The sequence below is a fragment of the Lepisma saccharinum genome, chromosome 17, assembly GCF_977018435.1.
Source record: "Lepisma saccharinum chromosome 17, izLepSacc3.1, whole genome shotgun sequence".
Classification (NCBI taxonomy): domain Eukaryota; kingdom Metazoa; phylum Arthropoda; class Insecta; order Zygentoma; family Lepismatidae; genus Lepisma; species Lepisma saccharinum.
Window position 1 is genome coordinate 39887657 of NC_139245.1, and position 22821 is coordinate 39910477.

The window sequence follows — 22821 nt, forward strand, 5'->3', positions numbered from 1 at the left end:
TCTCAGAAATTGTTAGCTTTTGTTTAAAAAATTTCAGAAAAAAACTTAAGGGAAAATTACGTGTAAAATTTGTGATTTCCCCAGCATCGGGAAATTTTTAACATTTCCTGTCCCGAAAATTTCCCAGCTTGGTCGGAAAATTGCAAATTTTTCCCGTCCCGAAGGTCGGGATTTAAAAAAAATTTCCCGTCCCAACTTGTATGAGACTTGCGAAACACATGTAGTCTGAGCATTTCTTTTTGATTGATTGATATGGTTTATTTTAATTAACTTTTCTGCCACTTTTGGCTAATTGCGAAGATGAGGATGAGTGATGATATGATGATTTTGATGAAGGGATACTCACAAAGAACACACATGCCCAGTCTGGGATTCGAACTCGGGACCTCTGGCGTTCTGGCTCGGTGTGCTAACCATTCCGTCACAGATGTCGCCAGTTCAATTTCGAGTCATACATAGGTGTTAGAGAAACGCGTAATGAGAATTTTGACTATTAGGTTTACTTCTATGAAATAACGAAGCGAAAGTGTGAATTCATCAATGATCTTGCAAGAAAATATCCAGTTTTTAAAGATGGAAGAAACGAATATGAGGTAAATTGCAAGAGCGCTGTCAATTTATCCTACTGTTGAAAGAGTGATAGAAATGTTCGTCGCACTAAAATCATATTTCTTGACCCAATCTAAACTACCTAAACTTCAAATTCGGTTTTGGAAATAAGTGAAAGCGAAGATTACTCTTACATTTGCTTTCACTTATGGGGATATCTAATATCCAAGAATTGGAAAATTATTAAAATTCTGTGCTTCAAAATACAGATATTCTTAGTTATGATTGTCATGTGTTAATTAGTAGATTGATTTCGTTGCTTAAAGGTAAGAAGAAAACATCGAAAAAATCATCAGAATTATATGTGAGCAAAGTGTTGGAAGTTTTTTTTACATTGATTACATTATGAGTAATGGCAAAATGAGTTGCCTCTTTTTTATGACTTTGTCCTCCTTTTTCACCATGCTCTGTCCTCTTATTTTAATGTATGTGTCTGGTCACCCTATGTACAACTACCCTTAGTACGCCATGTGGTCTGACGAAAGTAAGCCCAGTGTAGCCGAGGCTTTGAGCACGAAATTTGAATTTGTATACATACTGGAGAAAAATTGTAATAACTCTGGCACTATGGGACCAATCTACTTCGGATAACTTTTGTTTTGCAGGTAGAACATCAGTGCATGCAACCATGTAAAATTTGGATGCCCCAACCGCAGGGGGGGGGGGGTTACGGGCAGGGGCGGCATCCCCTGAATTTTAATAAAAACACATAAAAATGTGGAGTTTGCACCCTCTTCTCCAGTTACTTTGGGGAGAAAACCCGAACTTTTGCTTCTTTTTTTCGTTCACACTTGCATCTTGTGTAGCTACTGTGAATCTATTTCTTCCCTGTTGACTCGGCTCTTCGTGGAAATATGTAAGGAAGGAAGGACAGAAAAGCAAGCAAGAAATCGTGTGTATGGAGTGTGTGTGAATTTGCGAGAGAAGAATGTAGCTATCAACACCCCTGACACCCCTCATTTCTACAATTCTGCAATACTTTGTCTTTCTAGCCTCCCCTCCCTGCCATTACGCAGCAATTACCTGCACGTTTTGGGGATTGAAAGACAAACCATTCCCTCCTCTCTGTCCGAAAGCAGAATGATAATGGTGTGAAAGGGAGAGCGAATAATCCGGGATAGTCAATTTGGATAACTTCATACATTCTCTCTTTCCTTTTCCATGTTGTAGAGAACAATTTGGAAAGGGGGTGCGGACAGGCCCGTAGCCAGAGAGGAGGAGAGCGAGGGATCATTAGAATTTCCTTCTCCCGCCGCATATCAGTAGTGAGACAATTCAGAAAGGGAGAGGATTGGGGTCGTTTTCCGAACAAAAAGAAGAAATCGAGCCCCCGAGGAAATGACACCGCACGGGCCCGGGGCTAACATCCATGTGCAACAAAATAACGAGACCCTCTTCCTCCCCCCTGGCGTCATCAACAAGGCTGATCCCTTAGCCTTCCTAGCCTGCTTCAAGTGGCAGAAAAGTGAAGTAAAATAGACCAACACTGATCCCTGCCCATACCATTACTGACCCCTGTGTCCCCCTCCGATTTCCAAGAAAGAAAGCGAAAATATCAGAAAGTGTTGTAAATGAATAAATTGAGGACTAAAAGTGGTCTGAGAGGAAGGGTGGAATTTGACCCCCTGACAGTGGTGTATTGGCAAAATAATTCAACATTTTAAGAAACATTATGTGAAAGAGTCGAGAAATCAAGGTTAAGCAGTTATTTTACTTCGCTTTTTGTCGTGACTGAGCCTTCTTTTGTTTGGCTGATGAAGAGAAATGTATTTTCTACTCTTACGGCGGCTTATACCTATGCGCTCTGTCCATATAACACTTTTCTTTCTTCTCTGAGGATAGGAAAGTATCTCTCTCTTTTTTTCTCATTCTTGACATTCGAGAACAAGAAGAAGTCATTTTTTTTCTTTTATTATTATTATTATTTATTATTATTAAAGTAGGGTTACAATTAAGCTTACATTTTTTTTACATTGATTCCGAACAACAAAAACAGCTTTTTGCCCTACATGAATTAATATACAGTTGTGCTATTTGTTTATAAGTATACATACAATGGAATATTATAAATTTATATAATTGAAAAATATAAGAAATAGACTAAAATAAACATTTTTTGCAGCAACGTTTTATGAAGGAAGAAATGAGGTAGAATAGGCACAGTGTCAGTATTCATAAATTAATGTCCTAATCTGTTGTTTAAATGTGGCCAAATTTCTCTCCTTTCTGCAATTTACAGGCAGTTGATTCCACGCTTTACTTGCCAGTGATGACAGGGATTTTGATCCGTATCTTGCCTTGTTACATTTTGGTACTCGGATACTGTTGGTGTTGTTGGATCGCAGATTGGGATAATTTATATTACTAGATATCATTACTTTGTCCTTTAATAAGTGATGGTGCTTGTTAATTGCCTGGTGAATTTTTAGTAGAAATGCATATTTTCGTCTGGATTCCAGCGTGGGTAATTGGAGTTCTTCTCTGCTTGCACGTGAGGTCGTGTGCACTGTATTTCTTATGCTACGAATAGCCCAAATTTGCATTTTCTCTAGTTTCGTGGTGTTATTTCTATTAATCCCATAAAGTACAGAGGAACAGTATTCAAGTAACGGCCTAATAAATGCTTTGTAGAACGCTAATTTGTGGGCAAGGTGTACATATTTGCAGACAAATTGAAACTGCTTGATTTTAGGTGCTGCGCGTGAACACATTCTTTTTACATGTTGTGAAAAGGATAAACTTTTATCTAGGTGCATACCGAGATATTTTAGAGATTCACATGGTTTTATATTGAAATTTCCTATTTTAATGTTGTCAATTAGCGTATTGTTATTATTTTCACTGGATAGTATTAATACTTGCGTCTTAGACTCGTTCACTTTCAACATGTTAGATTGATACCACTCAAGAACTTCGGGCATATTTTCCTCAATATTTGCAATTACTTTTTCTAATTTGCTTGATGCGCAGTACAGGAGGCAGTCATCTGCGTACAAATATAATTCAAACCCAAATTCCCTGTCTGCGATGTCATTCACAAACATGTTAAACAGTTTAGGACCTAGAATAGATCCCTGTGGTACACCGAAAGATACATTTACACGGTTTGAAATCGAGTTGCCTACTTTTGTGTCGATACTCCTATTCCATAAATAACTTTCGATCCAGTTGCATGCAAGGGCAGAGAAATTAAATTGCTGATGTAATTTCTGTATTAATAAATTTGGTTGAACACTGTCGAATGCTTTACTGATATCTAGAGAAATAATGGCAATGTATTGCTTCCCTTTACGATCTAATATATTTCTCCAGTTATGTATCAGTTCGTGCACGAGTAATTCTGTCGAGCGATTTTTTCTAAAAGCAAACTGTCTATCTGTCAGTAGATTGTTAGAATGTAAGTATTGTTCTAATTGCTTGTCTATTACCTTTTCAAGAATCCTGCTTAATGAGGAAGTAATTGATATGGGGCGATAATTATTAACTTGCGTCGGGGACCCCCCTTTAAATATAGGTGTGACCCTTGCGTGTTTCCAAGTGTTAGGAAAGATTCCGCTTTTTAAGGATGAATTAATTATATCTGTGAGAGGTTCGACAATCCATGGGGCGAGTAGATATATTATGCGATTACTTATTTCATTGAAATCTGGACCTTTTCTGAGGTTAAGTTTTTGAAGAATTTTCATAACGTCATCACTTGAGACGGGCTTAAAACTGAAGCTGGTTTCTTGATATTTAGCGTCTTTTTCATTTTGTTTGCTACTTTCATTTTTCTTCGCCCTTAAATTGTTAGTGAATGTGTTGGATATTGACTTACCGACGTTAGCAAAGTGGTCATTGAGGACGTTCGACACCCTCGCATCTTCCGTAATTGTTTCATTGTTATGTTCAATAGATGCGATGGATTGGCTTTTGCTATCATTTCCAGTTAAGAACCTGAAAATCTTGAATTTGTTATTGCCTGAATATTTATCGGAATAGATCTGCGTAAGGATATAATTTCTTTTCGCATCTTTTACTGTTTTTGTTACGTAGTTCCTTATGGACTTATATTGTTCCCACATGTAATTATTATTATTTGGACTACGTGCACGCTTAAACATCCGGTTCTTGAGTGATATCAATCTAAGAAGACCGCCAGTGATCCAGGGACGCTTGTTGCCCCTAACACGAAACGTTTTTATTGGCGCATAGACATCCAGAGCTTCGGTTATCAATGAGTGCAAATATGTCACCTTATCGTTTATATCCGACATCATTGTTGTTTTGTGAAAGGGTAGATAAGAACAATGATCAACGAACTGTTGTTCAGGGAAATTTTTAAAAGAACGCTTAGTTACGAGTATTCTTGGAGATCTTTGTGGCCTTAGGTTAATTGAGGTGTATATCAGAAAATGATCGCTTAAATCATGCATTACTACGGCGGATTTATCATGCAATTCTTTCTTGTTGGTAAAAATGTGATCTATGAGACTCTCACTCGTGTCGGTGACGCGTGTCGGCAGGCGAACGAGCTGTTTGTACCCCGCTGATTCCATCGTATCGAAAAATGCATTGTCCGCTGCAGTTGGTTTCATGACGTCATGATTTGTATCCCCAACGAGAACCGAAGCGTGGCAAGCCGGAAATGACTGCAAAATATTTTCTAGTTTTTCATTAAAAGTGACGGGGGCCTTGGGATGTCTATATACGCATCCTAGAATTAAAGGTTTGTCATTCTGTTTGAGTTTTAAAGACACCCACAATCCTTCAATGTCTACATCTGACGCAGAATATATAAGTTCCGATATTACAGCTGTTTTTACGTAAACAATAATACCTCCCCCTTGCTTAGGATATTCTCGATCAAGTCTGTTCATTTTGAACCCTTCAATTTCAACGTGTTTGTCTGGAATGGAATCATCGAGCCAAGTCTCGGTGATTGCAACGCATGTGAAGTTTATTATATGGGAAGCTGCGATTTCATCTATTTTGTTCTTTATGCGGTTAATATTGACGTGGCCCACCGTGATATTTTCTGCGTTTTCGGGGAAAGCAAGGTCTTCTACGTGCGGATACAAGTTTGCAAGGAATCTCCGGTTTGCCACGCTCAGCCTGTGTAATTTCACGGGGGGTGGCGGCTCATTGCCAGGCGGGGAGGGAGGAAAACTATTTACAGCCCCAGCATTGTGGTCTCGACCTTGGCCTCGGGGGGAAGGGAGAGAGTGACCATTCTTGCAAATATCAGGGAACATCTTTCAGGGGTGTCCAACGAACTATCTGGTACTGACACTGCACATTGACCTCTTGCCTTCCTACATTTGAAACAACGAAACTCATTATTAATAAAATGACTGAAAAAAATATAATATATGTGAGACAAAAATTAAATTATTTAAAGAAGAAAGAATGAACCTTTTCCAAAAACACCGACATCTTCTTCCATTCAGCCCCTATGTATTTAATTCTTCTCTTGACTGTCATAAAAAGAAGCAGCCAATCAGAGAGCAAGAAATGAACCTTCCTTTCTCAGGGGGCAGTCATAAAGAAATTATTTTCTTTCTATTTCTCGCCATGTGGGATGGGTACCTGGGGGAAACCATCTTTCTAATTTTTTTTTCCCCCCAAAAGAAACTGTGGAGGATAATTTCCTACATTTGTCCACATAAAAAGATGAATTGAGAAAAAGCCTCTTTTTGTTTTCCTTTCTTTTTCCCTTTTAATTATTTTTTTAGCTCCTTGTTTTGAAGGAAGAAAGTTATTTTAAGAAAGAAGGATAGATCCATATTCGTCCACTTCATTTGACTTAACATAACCCACCCAAGATCCTCTCTTTTGCAACGCAATCAAAATCTATATTTCAAATCTCCTTGTCTAACCCCTAACGCAGGGTGGTAGGGGAAGGAGGAAGGTGGCTGGCTGGGGTTTTAATATAGTGGTTGAATGGTACATATGGAGGGGGAAATGGGAGAAACAGTTTGTGAGTGGAGAGCAACAGTAGAGTTACTATTTTATTTCTAATTTCTCTCTCTTCTTGTCTCCACACTCCACATGCCCTAACCTAACCTTTCCTGTTTTGCAGAAGAATTTCAGCATCCCGGCATATTTGCATGGATGGGATGTTTCTTCCCGCCTCTTTCCCCTACCACCTTCATCATTCATCCTCACTAATCATCTTCGCAGCTCTCTTCAACCACATTCCATGAGGCCAGAACATTCTAATTCCCGCATCCTTCCCCTACCACCCCTCTACATCCACCACACCCCTATGTGCCGAGAGAAAGTGTATACCACCTTTTCGAAAAAAGAAGTTTCAAACACAAAATACAAAGGATCAAGGGCCTATTCAAAATGGAGACGAGAAGGAGTCCAATGTGGCCTCTTTCCTCTCACCCCCTCCCCCCGTTTCCCTTTTCTTCTTCAACCGCCTCACGTCGCCAAATATGGGGAGGTTTCATAATATGGGGAAGTGGGATTGGTCTTCCTTTAAAACAAGTTAAAGGACTAGGTCGCTTGGGACAAAATCCGCCATTTTCTCCAAATACCCATGCCCAGCCCATGCCCCCCCCAACAATAGAAGTAGGAGTGGTTTCCTGCCTTTCACATTCTTTTTACTGGGCCGCCACAACACCCCCTTGCCCCTCCGTGCATGAGAATGAGAAGACTAGAGATAGAGAGAATGCTTCTTTTAGCCCCATTTTATTTTCTTACCGTTCTTCTCAAATTTTGTAGAAAAAGAGTTTCAACCCAAGCTTCTTTATCTCTTGTTTGTTGTAACAAAAACTCTCCTTTTCCTTCAAATCTTCTCTCATATCCTGCAAATATATATGCCTCCGCCCCTAAACACCCTTTCAAACTTCTCCCAGCGACGAAGTGGAACAGCAGGCCAAGTCCACCTCCTCGCCCTTCTCTTTTTCCTATGTCGCCCATTTTATCTTGAGTGTAGAAAGAGGGAGATCACTATTTTCTTTCTGCTCCCCAGGTCAGATGGGATAAATAGGGTCTGGAGAAAAGAAATACATTCTTTTTGTGAGAAGCGAAAAAAGGAGGCACACAATATAAATTTTATATAAAATTTCTAACTTTTCTTCATTTTCATGAAGGAAGGTATTTTGTAGAGAGGGGCCCAAAGGAAGAAGTTTCTGTATCTTCAATACCCACTTTAAACTAGGCAGTGAAGAGCAGAGAAGAAAATGGGATTTGTGCTTGGGAAGTGACTTCCTTTGTCGGCAAAAAATTGAGGTTCCGTCTCTTATTTTTGTGCGGCAAGGGCTTATCCCTTACCCCAAACAGAAGAAAGTGGTTCAATTCTCAACCTCAAATCCACCTCTCGATTTTCTATACACACTTAGCCAGAGATGATTTACAGACCTAAAACCCTACAGCGCCCCTCTTTATTGGTATAGGGGAGGGGGGAAATGATAAAATTTAAAAGATATATAGGAAAGATAACAAGAAAGAAAGAGAGAAATAGAAAAAAAAGAGGGGTGAGAGGGGGTGAAAAGTAAAACGGCAAGAGATAATGGAGTAGTAAGAAAAGGATATACTGTTTCAACTAAATAGGGATGTCTGTTAATGTAAACTCTTCTTTCCTCTCCCATTCGTGCCATTTTTTTTTTTTGCCAATTTTAAAGTTAAAAGTACAAAGAAATCAGAAAGTGATAATGAAAAGGCCTCCTCTAGGTCCCGTAGATAGGTGACCCTTTAACAACCAGGGATGATCCATCAATTCGATTTTTTGACTACATCCTATCATCTTCTTCATTGACCCTTCAGTGGCGACAAAGAGTCTGGAGTTGTCTCTCATAGCTCCCCAATTTCCTCATGATGGTGGGGAATTTAAATTGTGCGAGAAAAAGAACGCGAGGAAAGCTTCAAGAATTATTTCTCCAATCTTATCATTGTCTGAATCAGAACTCTCTCCAAAAATTGTTTATGACGGGAAAAGTAAAAAAAAAAGAGAGAGAGAGAGAGAGAGAGAGAGAGAGAGAGAGAGAGAGAGAGTGAGTGAGTGAGTGAGTGAGTGAGTGTGAGTGTGTGTGTGTGTGTGTGTGGCAAATACCTGAAATTATACCTTCATGGATTTCTTTTTTAAACAACTGTTTCAAATTGTAAGTCATGTGGCCCACACCTCTTCGTGAGAGTTTGATACCTTGTAAGTTAATTTGGGAAAGTTATTTTCCATACCCCTATTTTAATTTAAAGGCAAGGGAATTTTCCCCGTATATACTGAAGGGTGCACATAAGTGGCGAGGCACCCAAAAATTTTAAACCAATCAATCTCACGTGACAGATACCAATATATTAAGGCATCAAAAATTGTCATTATCTTTCTTTTTTTTACTTTTTAGTGTTAAAGTTTCTTAAAATTCGCGTTTATATTTTAGAACATTTTTCTGCCAAATATACAAAAAGTTATACAGGGAGGTTATTTCAGTCGTTTACCGCCAGAGCGTCAGCCCCTTCATGCAACATATCCCGGCAAATTGCATTACAGGAAGTCCATAACAGAAACAGCTTCTTTTGTAATGTTTCCACTTTTCACATTTACAGTTACAATTACAATTTAAATAAGCACGTACCTTGTCGCATGGATGCTGGAAAAGGTGTCCTCCCAAATACAAATATTTCTGGCACCTTATTTCGCTACTTTATCCTCAGATGTCGCGAGAGCACCGGCAGCTTATCGGGGGAGTTGTCAGCCACGCGAGGGCGCTTCATACCGCACAAATGCGACACCTGTCGGCAGTGATGCCAACCGTAGGGACATGTCCCTACGCATAGGGACTTTTCACTATACGGCGTACGCTTTTAGAAGGAACATGAGTTCAGCCAATACGCAGCCAGTGCTGTCGCGCTGCTGCCAAACCAACTGCTAGAGGAAGGGAAACAAAGATAATTCGTTGTGTCCAATATTCAGCTTTTTATGGGTATAATGCATGCACGCGATATTTGAATACAATGAAATATATAGTGAAGAATTCTACACAGGATTATATCATATCACTGCAGCATATAAGAGAAACTAGTACCTGAAGGAAGTTTGAAGGTATTTATTATAGAGGAACTGCAAGGTCATCATCATCGCTCTCGTTTCTGTTTTATAATGCGCAACACAGTATGCACACATACACCACATGCTTTAGCCGTAAGTTCTCGACTCTGAGAAAACACTGTTTCAGCATGCACGTCTTGCGAACGCCAATTCCTTGAAGTAAGAATAAGCTTTAAAACTAACATTTCTGTCTTGTGAACGTAATACGAGTATTTACCCTTTGTGGCCGTACTATTGGTACGTACTAGGTTTCGAGAGTGACATTATTAATTTGATTTGATTTGCTTTATTTTACTTTGCTTGTCTGTCACTTTTGGCTAATTGCGAAGATGGGAATGAGTGACGATATAATGAAATTGATGAATGGACGTTCATAAACATCAATGTCCAGGCCAGGATTCGAACCTGGGACTCCTGGCATTGTAGAGCGATATGCTAAGCACTCCACAATGGCGCTGGCGCGACATTATTAAATAATACTCACGCAACACACACACACACTATTGACAACAATCGAGCATAAGGGCTGTATTGCACATCGTGCTACGACGCCAGGGGTTCGAATCCAGACCTGGGCATGGACATTTCTGAGTGTCCATTCATCAATTTCATCATATCATCACTCACCCCATCTTCGTAAATTAGCCAAAAGTGGCAGAAAAAGCGAAGTAAAATAAATCAATCAATAAGGGCTGTATTGAATCCTCTCACAACTGTTCTTCATGCCGTACGAGTAAAATTATCTTACACCGCCCTTGCTATGAAAACGCTGAACTCAAAACTGACCCAGACTCGCAATGTTTGTGAACACACGACAATGAAAGCTCATTGTGCATATTCAGCTGAATTTGACACCCATAGCTTTACCAAGACACAACAACTCGTCAGGGACACGGTGACAACGAAAAAACAACAGACGGAACACGGAAGGAAAACGAAAACGTGATTGTCATTGTGTGTGAGTGTAGAGACGTGTTGTTTCCCGTGTTTCTTCGAGAAATGATAACTCTGGCTGTAGGCGACGGAAATTCATGGGACTTGGACAGTCAGGTTCAAAATGTCGTGCCCCATCTTATGATGAACCTTAAAGTGGCGAGTTTTATGAAAACTTCTTGCGCGCAGGAAAAATACAGAACACGGCGTTTAACTCGCACACCGCAGTCTCCTAACTGTACAACGTTGCACTGCTGCCATTGGCTGGTCGCCACGCACACCCTCTGCATGGCTCCGCCCGATATCACTTCTAAAACCGTGCATTGTATATATTTCGCCCACGTAGGGACAGATTTTGCCAAATGAGGGAAAACATAGGGATTTTTTTTCAATCTTGGGAAATAACATTTTATTGTGCAAAGGTGCAAAGCTTATTCGCCAGTCAGTTGCACTGTCTTCGTGCTCGGTTTGGAATGAATGGATTAGTTTATCTGGATACTTTGGCGAGGAGGAGAAAAAAGAACTAACAAATCTCCATCAGAATTTTGGAACATGTTATCGGTTACCAAGAACTTTCAAGGCAAGTTCTTTTTTGAAAACATTTCCGCTCAACCAAAAATAGTGCTACCATTGCCACATTCTAACAGGGAAACGGAAAGAATATTTTCAATGTTATGTGATACAAGAACAAAAAAGAGAAATAAAATGGGACCAGAATTGTTCAAGACTGCAGGAAATACAGCATCACCAACCAACATCTATCTCTTCACAGCAGCAGCATGTATGACTTCAAACAACATAATCAACAGTAAACGACTCAACATTATTCATTATGGGTGTGCGGGATCCCGAAAAGTCAGGACCAGGATCGGGAAAAAAATTTCCCATCCCAATCCCAACTTTGGGAAATGACTTCCTGACTTTTCGGGATCCGGAGCAGTCAGGAAATACCGAATGGTAACTTAAAAAAGTCATTAATTCTCGACGTTTTCTGCATTGTAAGTTTCTGGAACTTATCGGAAATTGTAAGTTTTTATTCTAGAAATGCAAAAACAACAGTTAAAGTGAAAATGACATGTAGAATTCGAGATTTCCAGAGCTTCAGGAAATTTCGAACATTTCCGGTCCCGAAAATTTACCGACTTGGTCGGGTAATTGCAAATTTTTCCATCCTGAATGTCGGGATTTAAAAAAATTCCCATCCCGACCCAAAACATTCTGTCCCGCACACCCCTATTATTCATTAAGGCAAGAATTTACAATGCCGGACCCTTCTGTAATTTCTATGCTACGTCTTATACTCACGAAATAATTAGTCGTGATGAATTATCTCAGGTTAACATGTTGGGGTGAGGTGAAAAAATTGTTCATTGACGTGTAGAAGTTGTAAAATAAGATTTTCAATTCTCGCAATGATTCTCCGTTTACAAGTATAGTAGCTATATTTGCTGATATGAACAATTGATGTTCGCAATTAGTTACGCTGTCTACAGCGTTGCAACACTGTTGATTTCATACTTGGAGACCATGGATCGTGTAAGAATGGCGGAAGAGAACAGTAAAAATGTTGTTAATGTTGTACAGATTGTTAGGTGGAGTGTGCAGGAGGATGGCCGTGGGCTAATTAATAAACTTGCGGATTTCGGTATATTGCCCACAGAAGGTGCTTACATGTGACAGAGACAATCAAGATGTAGAAGAACATGTGGGGTGTGGACTGATTTGATTACAGGTAAGTTTGGCAACAGAGCATCGATCGTAAAATTGCAGGATACGAAAATGGCATCTTCGATGATGAACGTTTGCCGTTAAAGAGCTACGAAAGCAAGATTATTTATCGGTTCGTAATCATAATTAGTGCAAAACCATTCATGTATAGCCCCACTGACCATTCTCGGTAAGGTTAGGTTAAGTTAGGTTAGGCAAGGCAAACATAGTTAAAATTTGGGGTCAAAAAACCATGCATGGGTAGTCCCACAAACCATTCCGGTAAGGTTAGGAGAGGCAAACATAGTTAAAATTTGGGGTCGTAGTAATATCAGGAATGTATATTTCGTTTTTTAAGTATTTGGAAACACAAAATCTTCCGGTAAATAATGAGCCATCGTGTCGATCACGAACCACTCAATTTAACTTATTTTGCAACTTCTACAGGTGACTCCCAAATTTTCACTTCAAATGCGTGATTATGAGGCCTCAATTAGTGAGTATGCAAAATATTACAAAAATCGGGGAGGGGTCCTGTATTATAAATTCACTCCTTCATTAATTGGGGAAGCACCGAGCAGAAAGATTTCGTAAGTAAATGTGTATATTTTATTTTTAGTTAGCATGCTCATGAGGTGTTATTTTTTTTTGTCGCTTAACTTGGCATAGGGACATTGCCAAAAAATGGTTAGCAACACTGTCAGCTACCAGACGTAGTGAGTGTACCATACCCTCATGCTCACTTCAATTTGCATTTATCAGTACGCGTGTTTTTATACTGTGTTATTGGGTTCGTGTGATATTCAGTGCTAGTGCTTTATTGTGTGTTAATTGTTATTCATTCATTAGTTATGCCGCTAAACAAATATAGTCTTGAACAAAGAGATTTTATGTACGATAATTACGTGAAAACGAACTCTTGCAGAAAAGTGGTCAGGCAATAACGAGAGACAGGATCTCTTGAACCTAAGAAACGTGTTGTATTGCTGTTGAAGGAGGTTATTTTCAACATCTCTTATCTCTTAGTGATCATTATTATTACTTTTAAATATAATTTTACGCTTTCGGTTTGCTTTATGCGCCGGGATGCTGTCTTCCCTTTCTGTCAACTGATTATAAAGTAGCGATGTCTAATCTAAGATAAGATGTCAGAAATAAAGTGCCAGAAATATTTGGATTTGGGAGGACACCTTTTCCAGCACCCTTGCGACAAGGTACATGCTTATTTCAATTGTAATTGTAACTGTAATTGTGAAAATTGGAAACATTACAAAACAAGCGGTTTCTGTTACGGACTTCCTGTAATGCAATTTGTCGGGACCTGTTGCATAAAGGGGACGTCGAGCGGCAGATGCTCTGACGGTAAACGACTGAAATAACCTCCCTGTACTTCCATTGTGCTTTTAAACTATTATTTTAAATTGTAGGTCACATGGTCTACCTATTTTCGTGACAGTTTGATATGATGGAACCAATTTTTGAGGAAGTGCTTTGCACCAAACCATGAAGATGTATAGGGGGGTATGGAGTTATGGCTCCACACTTTCTTGATCACGGCCGAATGTGGGGGTGACGTGATCATCACCACACCCCTGGTCATCTTTCCCCCCCCCCCTTCTCTCTTCCACGTATCCACTTGATTCGACGCTAGGTGGGTGTCGGAACAGCTTGAACAGATTGAAAAGATCCTGGTCCTCCCCTTGCTGGGAATTCAACATGGGTCTCTCCCATGGTAGTCAGGTGCCCTAACAGTTCTAATATTTCTCACTCAACAAATGCCGATGTTATTGACTTCCCTGTGGCGATAGGCGAGTACTCAATCTCTGCCAAAAATGCACCACTTAGCACGGTAATTCAAAACACTTCTCGTGCTACAAATACTGAAGATGCGGCTCCCGTGTGACGGTAGATATGCACTCGATCTCCTGTTAGAACACAGACACTTTGCTCTGTGATGCAAATTGTTCTGATAGAAGTTGAAAAACTCGTGGGAAATACATGATTTAATGTTGCTGTCGGAATTATTCCATGTATATGTATTATAGTTTTCTCTTGAATAAAATGTTGGAAACTTGCACTTTCTTTAAGCTCAGTAAAAAACAAGAATGTTGAATTTCACGAAATTTTTTGTTGTTTAAGGACTTAAAAAATCGCGAAAAATGTCAACAATTTGCATTTTATTCCAAATTCGCATTCTTTCGATATTTCAAACGGTGAGAAATGTGTCCAGACTAGGGATGGTCAAACGGATCCGGATCCGAAAAATCCAGATCCATTTGGATCCGGATCTGGATCCAAAAGTTCCGGATCCGAGAGTTTCGTATCTCAATCCGATTATAATGTTAACACACCTTCAAAGGTATCACAAATAAATTTTTTATTAGTTAGTCCTTCAAGATTTTTTTTTCAAGTGTTGTTCCTAAAATACTTTGCTACGCATCGGCTAACACACTCGTGCACAAAATTAATCTTACTTGTTTAACATAAAATGTCAGAGGTGATTTTGTAAATGCCATTGAAATGAATATGTATTCATTCGAATATATTCGAAATGGAAACACACATACGTGTGAGACATTCCATTCCAGGATGAAACCTTTAACACATTTAACAAGATAGAAATGTTATACAAAAATTATACAATTGTTCTATACAATTGTTCTACAGTTACAGTTTTAAAAAGTAAAATAAAACATTATAATATATGCAGTGTTATATAATTAACAAGTGTAAGACTAACAAGGGAGTTTATTTAAGTTTCCCCCTCCAATTTCCATGAAACTTCGCAGGTGTATAGAGGAGCACAAAGGAAAAAAATTTTTTTTTGTTGTTTCGGCTAAAAAACTGTTCTATGGGGCAACCCCTCCCTCAAATGTCAAGATGATGACAAATTTAAGTGGGCATTTGACCCTGTATCCCCCTCCGATTTCCATGAAACTTTGCAGGTGTATAGAGGGGCCCAAAGGAAGAAATACGTAAAAAACTGTTCTAGGGGGCAAACCCCCCTCAAATGTCAAGATGAGGACAAATTTAAGTGGGCATTGGACCCCTGTATCCCCCTCCGATTTCCATGAAACTTGGCATGTGTATAGAGGGTCCCAAAGGAAGAAATACATGATTTTTTGTTTCGGCTAAGAAACTGTTCTAAGGGCAACCCCCCTCAAATGTCAAGATGAGGACAAATTTAAGTGGGCATTTGACCCCTGTGTCCCCTTCCAATTTCCATGAAACTTGGCAGGTGTATAGAGGGGCCAAAAGGAAGAAATACATGTTTTTTTTGTTTCAGCTAAAAAACTGTTTTAGGAGGCAAAACCCCCTCAAATGTCAAGATGATGACAAATTGAAGTGAGGATCTGACCCCTGTCACCTTCCGATTTCCATGAAACTTGGCAGGTGTATAAAGGGGCTCAAAGGAAGAATACGTGTTTTATTGCTTTGGCTAAAAAACTGTTCTAGGAGCAAACCCCCCTCAAATGTCAAGACATTTGAGGGGGGTTTTGCCCCCTAAAACTGTTTTTCTAGCTGAAACACAAAAACATGTATTTCTTCCATTGGGCCCCTCTATACACTGCCAAGTTTCATGGAAATCAGAGGGGGAGACTTAGACCTTCCAATCCAAGTGTATTAATTACAAATTGCACACGCACGCCCACACACACACACTATATATATATAGTGTGTGTGTGTGGATCCGGATTAGTTTGTACCAGGATCCAAAAGTTCCAGATCCGGATCCATATCCGAAAATTCCGGATCCATGGATCCAGATCTGAAATATTTTGGGATCCGGATCCGGAACCAATAGGATCCATCCCTTGTCCAGACATCACTGTTCATTCATAAACACTCCTTTGCAGCAATTATCACTTTTCACTTTCGCAAAAAATCAAGGTCCCTACTCATTGAACTTACTTTCTGGGCACCCTCGAAAAAATCTGTAGATGAAAAGTGAAAATTTTGTAAGGCTGGCAGAGAAACGTCAATTATTAAAGAAAGTGATATGCTTTTAGGATTGAATTCATAGAGTAATTATGATATTAAAATATTTACGTATTGTTATAGTATTTTATTTCATAATATTGGACATTAACTTTATTCAGTGAGAGATTAATGACCATCTCTCACAAGTTTAAACAGGAAGAACAGAAGGGAGCGTAAATTTCATTGCAATTCGAATGTTGCAGAAAATCTGAGGTTGGGAGCAGGCACTTGCCAAATTTTTATAACGTTTACCAGTGCAGATTTATGTTTCACTTTTTCATGGTATTATTCAATATATATCCTGTTTTGTTGGATTCTTCTTGATATCTAAGAATAGTGCAATGTCATTGTAAACGTATGTTAACTTGTGCAAGACCAGTATTACGCCAGGATAAAAGTAAGTGAGCAACAAGCGAAAAAAAACTCCAGCAGCATATTTGCAGTCTAAAGCTCTGTTTATACATGCAATTTTTGTTGGATGTTGCAGTCCAAACACATCTACCAAAAATCAATTCCATAAGTGTGTCATGCATGGGATTTCTGTCGCATGTTGTAGTGAGACATTTTGTTGGGCGGCGTTACAAACAAAAATCATATGTATCAACAGAGCCTAAAATGTTTATCCAACAAATACTGTACCACGCTGTTCTGGCACGTTGGTTGTGTTGCGCATAAAACGGGCCTAAAATTTTAGGCCGAAACTTTGCAACAAGATTTCCTGTTCCCGTGAACAGCTTCATAACGACCTTTAAAATAAAATAAAGTCAATCAAAACAAACTTCCCTGACTTTTCCCGGTTTTCAAGGTCTGTCATTGTTTTCATCGTTATATCTATCCTTATCGTTGCAAATATTCAAGAGGGAGAAATAGGACGTTAAGAAATCAAAGAGTACACAAAGTAACTAATTATTAAACTTTAAGAATTGGAAATATTAAAATTGGACCTCCCCACCCTGGTTATCTAGCAGCAACACTGCTGCCTTGAAATTAAGGGGTCCCAGGTTCGATCCTCAATCGAGGCACATATAATTAAGTGGCTCGGATTCCACTTTAAGCTGTAGGTCTCATCCCAGTTAGCTTCTGTGTATACATTAGATCTTAATACAAATCCAATCAAGTAAACATTTTTGCATACAATCCAAAAATCAGCACGCTTGGGCAAATTTCATTCTTCGCAGGCCTAGGCCTACATGCTAATTAATTATTATTTGTGATGTTAGAAAATAATTTCTGCAGTGCCGTCAAAGTGGCCAAATTTGATTCCATGCAGAAGAATCAATCTTTAAGACACAGCCCATAAAACTATTTATCCACGTCTGATCAATATTCAGAGCACAATATATTCAGAAATAAAATTATAATCTTCAGCAGTCACTTCTCTAACCAAAATGCACAGTGCAAGAGTTGCAACTACATATATTCATTGATTTTTTGTCAATATATTTGTCTCGTGGTGGAGGTGGATTTGTAGTGAAAATAATTTTGTTCCTTGAGGTAAGTCCTAAGTGGATGATTTTTCTCACATGCTCCCCATTTTTAGCCCTAAGGTCTGAATTCCAGTCGCTGAACAAGAAAAGTAAGATATTTCATCATGTAAGAGAAAATGGTATCGTTAACACACTTTCTATTCAAGGGTATTTTCGCTTATTTGATACCTACTTTATTAAGTTAGTGCCACTTTTCTGAAGCATAAAAAGGTCCAATCTTTATACGCTTCCTACTGTTGTGATTTGGACAGTTTAGTCACGACACACTATGAGGCAGAATAGAAGCCAAAATAAAGACCTTCAGCAGCTGCTTGCAATGATTGAAACATTCAAAATTTCCTTTTATGAACTTTCGAAATTTTCATATCCCCATCAACGGTTGCTTGCGACAAACCTTCGAAATCTAATTGGCGAAGAGAGGTTGAGTGCTTTATCTGTTGTCCTTTGAAGAACTTGCAAAATCTTTGAATTTAAAAAAGGTTGTGGCTGTTCTTAAAAACAGACTTATCTTATTGTAGTTTCTTGCTGTGGCTCATTTTCTCATTTTAGCAACAAGTTAGTCACACTGTTTACATAGAAATAGTGTTATGTGTAGTATTTATACGAATATCCAGCAAATTGATAATGTAATGAGTGTATTTTCTACGGTGTATTTTGTACTCTTCACATGAATATTAAGACTCTGATATTATTTCACTCAACAACGGCTTAGGAAAAGAAACAATATAATTAATGCATTTTAATTGACATAAAAGATTTGTGTGCCTAAAAGTACTTTTGGAGCAAATTTACAATACTAGACCCCTCCCCGATTTTTGCAATATTTCACATACTCACTAATTGAGGCCTCCTAATCACAAATTTGAAGTAAAAATTTGAAATTAGAAATTGCAAAATAAGCTAAATTGAGTGGTCTGCTATCGGAATAGAAACCCTAGATATTTCTCCACGAAAACAATGGTTATTTCAATACTTTATGTTTTAGAACGAAATTTTAACTATGTTTGCCTAACCTAACCTTACAATGAATTGTTTGTGGAGCTATGCGTGAATGGTTAGTGGGGCACCGTAAAAAAATGTCAGTTTCGCAATACTTGAGCGACAAATTTTAACTACACAATCATGATCAAGTGTCATAAATTATTGACTATGCAAAATATGAACGAATGCCCTATATTATTAATATGTACCCAACTAAAAGTTACTAAAAAAACTTACGAAAGAAAGAACTTTATTTCCTATCTTCAAAGTCCTCACATCATGCAAATTACTGAACAAGTGAACGCTACGTTGAACAAACATGGTTTCCATGCTTGTATACGGAGAACGATAATTGAAAAGCTCATTTTACAACTTCTACACGTCAATTAACAATTTCAACATGTCAACCCCCCCCCCCCCCATGTTAACCTCATATACTTCATCGGGACTACGCATTTCGTGAGTATAAGAACAAGGATAGAAATTACGGAAGGGCCGGTATTGTAAATTCTTACCCTACTTTTGTATATGATGGAACAAAATGCAACATCTCATTGACCTATCTTGAGTTCTGATTGTAAAATATGCAAGCGGTAAAATTATACCCTAAAAGTATGAAGTAAGTACACTTTAGTCGGTATTAGTTAGGCCCCCGAGAATTTGACTTCAAAATCTGTAGCCCCCACATATTTCAAGCGTGCGACGTCACTGGTTAGGTGGGTTAGGATTAAGTTCTCTTAGAATTAAAATAAGATCCCTAAATGCTTTCTACTACTGATCGTGGCCAAAAAGTTTGAATTCTACCTTCTATCAATGGAAAATACCTTGTCCATGAGGAGCAAGCATGCTTGTGTAAGGTAATTTTTAAGTTTTTTTTTCCAACATACATAACTTTTTCGTAATCCAAACAGTGCAAATTACTTTAAGAAAGGTTCAAATTTTGTGTGACAATGATTGCCAAAATTCTATGATAATTAGTCTTTCTGCTAAGAGAATTTGAAAAATCATAAAACAATCTGAACCGTTGCCGCAAAATAGATCTGGATGCTACTTTTATGAGATACAAATAGTTATCAAATTAAAAGTTTAGTATCCCCGAAACATCTGAAATTCCTTTATTTTCTTCTTTTTCACATTGGTACTTACGTATTCTGCATTCCTAAGAATTCTTGAAGGTGCCATTTCGTTTTTTTAACACAAATAATCTAAATTTTCGACATATCGAGTAATTCTTGTTTATTCATGTTCACTTGCGTTACACGCAACATGGCGGAGAAATCTTAGACTAGCGTTGCCCATGTTCAGTGGTTATGCAGTGTTGAAACCTTCATCATCAAAAAATACCTACTTTCATGTTACTGATTTTGTACTTTTTTCCAGGTTCGAAAACCCCACGAACCATGCACGTAGCCCAACAAGCCATTCATAAATAGCACCACGAACCATGCACGGATACCCCCACAAACCATTCACAGATAGCCCCACGAATCATTGATAAATAGCCCCACGAACCATGCACGGCAAAGTTAGGTTAGGTTAGGCAAATATAGTTAAAATTGTCATCTTCAAAATTGTCATGTTTTTGGAAAACAAAACACTTCCACGACCTTTCAAAAGTGTACGGAAAGTCAGTTCGGTATGTACTTTCTCCTGTAAAATTGAAGAAATACATTTTGGGTACACATAAATTTTACAATTCTCAATTCTGCCCAGCTCCCCCCCCCCCAAAAAGTTAGATCCCAAGTCACGCCCATGCACATAAGGGAATATGCAAGGAAGGGAAAATCACTCTCCAGAAAACAGTAAGCAGTCACTAAGCTTCTGAAGTATGTGCTAACAGACATACGTATGTACAAAATGTTTCTCTACCATGATTAGTTCGGAATTAAAGAATCGGAACTTGAGCCAGTACTTGTTATATAAAGCTACATTAGAATGATGTGGATATAATAGAATATATGTAAAAGTAATATTAGTCAACAGATATAAAGATACATGTAAATAAAAGTACCACCTGCAAAACATCAAACATTTGTGAATAAATAAAAAGGTAACACTTGACTATACCGGAAACGGATTTCTTCAAATTTACAGGAGAAAGTACTTACGCAAATCATTTTCTGTAGCGTTGTTGATGTTCGGGAATGTAGTTTTGATCCATTTTAATGCGAATGCATGTGGTTTTTTACGAAAATCTATTTCCGATGTGCTATTGCTGCTGCCACCATTTGCTTTCTGCACGAGAGCACAATATGCTCTCGTATTGTCCGTATATGCTAAATTGAACGAAAGGAGTGCTAATGGAACCTAACCTAACAGTCCTAACCTAACCTAGTGGGCATACCTCGTCCCCATGATGGTTCGTGGGGCTATCGTGAATTTTTGGGCTAACGTAATGGTTTTTGGGGCTGCCCGTGGAAGGTTTGTGGGAAATAAGGAACAACACTAAGTACTCGTTATTGTAAGAAATAGACATTATTTTCGTTAGAAATTCATTATTTCACCTAAAGAAATGTAGAATAGTACGTTAGCAATGTAAAAATTTGCGAAATAAATCATTCATGGGTGTCTCCGGTATAGTAAAGTAGAACCAATAAAAATAATGGACCATAATTTTGCTGGGATCACAACTAAATCTTAGGGGAATCGGCGTATCTTTCTATCATGTAAAGTACATGACGTGGTAAAAATTCGACAGAGTCCCAACGGATTTCTTCATTTTTACAGAAGAAACAACTTACGTAAATGGGTTTCTGTAGCATTTAGAAGTTCGTGCAGGTAGTTTCTTTCATCGTGGAATTCACCGGGAAATCATATTTTCCAACAGAAATATCTCTCCGACGCACAATTGCTGTTGCTTCCACTACATGAACCAAACGTTTGATGACGTAACTCCCTGTCAATGTTTCCAAACGTGCCGTTTCCTTTTTGCAAGATGACAATTTTAACTATGTTTGCCTAACCTCAACGAACCTAACCTTGCCGTGCATGGTTTGTGGGGCTATCCGTGAATAGTTCGTGGGGCTACGCATGCATGGTTCGTAGGGCTATCCGTGCATGGTTTGTGGGGCTATCCGTGAATGGTTCGTGGGGCTATCCGTGAATGGTTCGTGGGGCTTATCCCGTGAATGGTTCGTGGGGATATTTCGCTTGACAAGGTTGCAACACTGCTACTGATGATCTACCACGCTAGTCAAGCTGTCTCGCCATATTGTGGAAGCGAAAAAAGGAAGAACAATAATTACTCATGTCACAAATTGAAATTATTTTCGTGAAAAAAGCAAAATACCACCTACAAGAATCTTTCGCAATGCAAAATAGGTAAGTACGAATGTTAAAAGTGATTAAATGAACGAGTGAGAGGTGTTGGGACCGTGTCGAACATTTACCCATGACGTTTTTGACATTTCATGCTTTATACTACAATCTCTTTGTATGTCTGCTAATATTCAATTTAAACACAACCTTAAAAATACTAACCTAAGAAACGGTGTTCTAGGTTTGTGGGGACCTTCCATACGATAGCATTCATCAGCACGCAATCCATCAGCAACAAATAACACCAATCGCCTTGCTTGTGGTTTATGTACACTTTTAGTTGGAGTTATGCCATGAACTATAGGGCTTTTAAAGTATATGTCAAATATTGACAATAAAAATACAACATGAACAAAAAATCCACACACTATTGTCCACATTTTCCACTTTTGTGAAACTTCCCATCACTTCCTCATGTTGTCTTATCTTTCGTGGAGACGTAGTATTCACACCAATTTCTCAACTGCATACCAAAACGATAAAGACGAGCAATAGTATAAGGCAGCACGTGTCAGCAGTAAGAATGAGCGTCAAATTTGCTGCTGCCACGTAATTCGTCTGCTAAGATGATGGTACAAATCTTAAGAACAGATTAAGACGAGATAAATGCAAGTTAATGATTAGTGGGAATGAATGTACAGGTAATTTAGAACCTTTATCTTCAGAAAACATTTAGCGATATTATTTTAATGCTAACAGAACTTAACCTAACTACGAGAGCATTTAGGTTTATTATTAGAAAAATACTGAGGGACCTAATCTTAAAACATT

General features: G+C 38.5%; 1 protein-coding gene across 3 annotated transcripts in view; it reads right to left on the bottom strand.

The window, feature by feature from the left end:
• PIG-N (Phosphatidylinositol glycan anchor biosynthesis class N) overlaps positions 1 to 22505 on the bottom strand; it is a 107606-nt gene extending 85101 nt beyond the window's left edge. For all 3 annotated transcript variants that reach the window (XM_083139327.1, XM_083139326.1, XM_083139325.1), the window contains exon 1: positions 22213 to 22505. In XM_083139327.1, coding sequence (XP_082995453.1) covers positions 22213 to 22430 — 218 coding nt within the window. In that variant the 5' untranslated portion in view covers positions 22431 to 22505. The remainder of the gene's footprint in view (positions 1 to 22212) is intronic.
• Between the last annotated feature and the right edge of the window lie 316 nt (positions 22506 to 22821).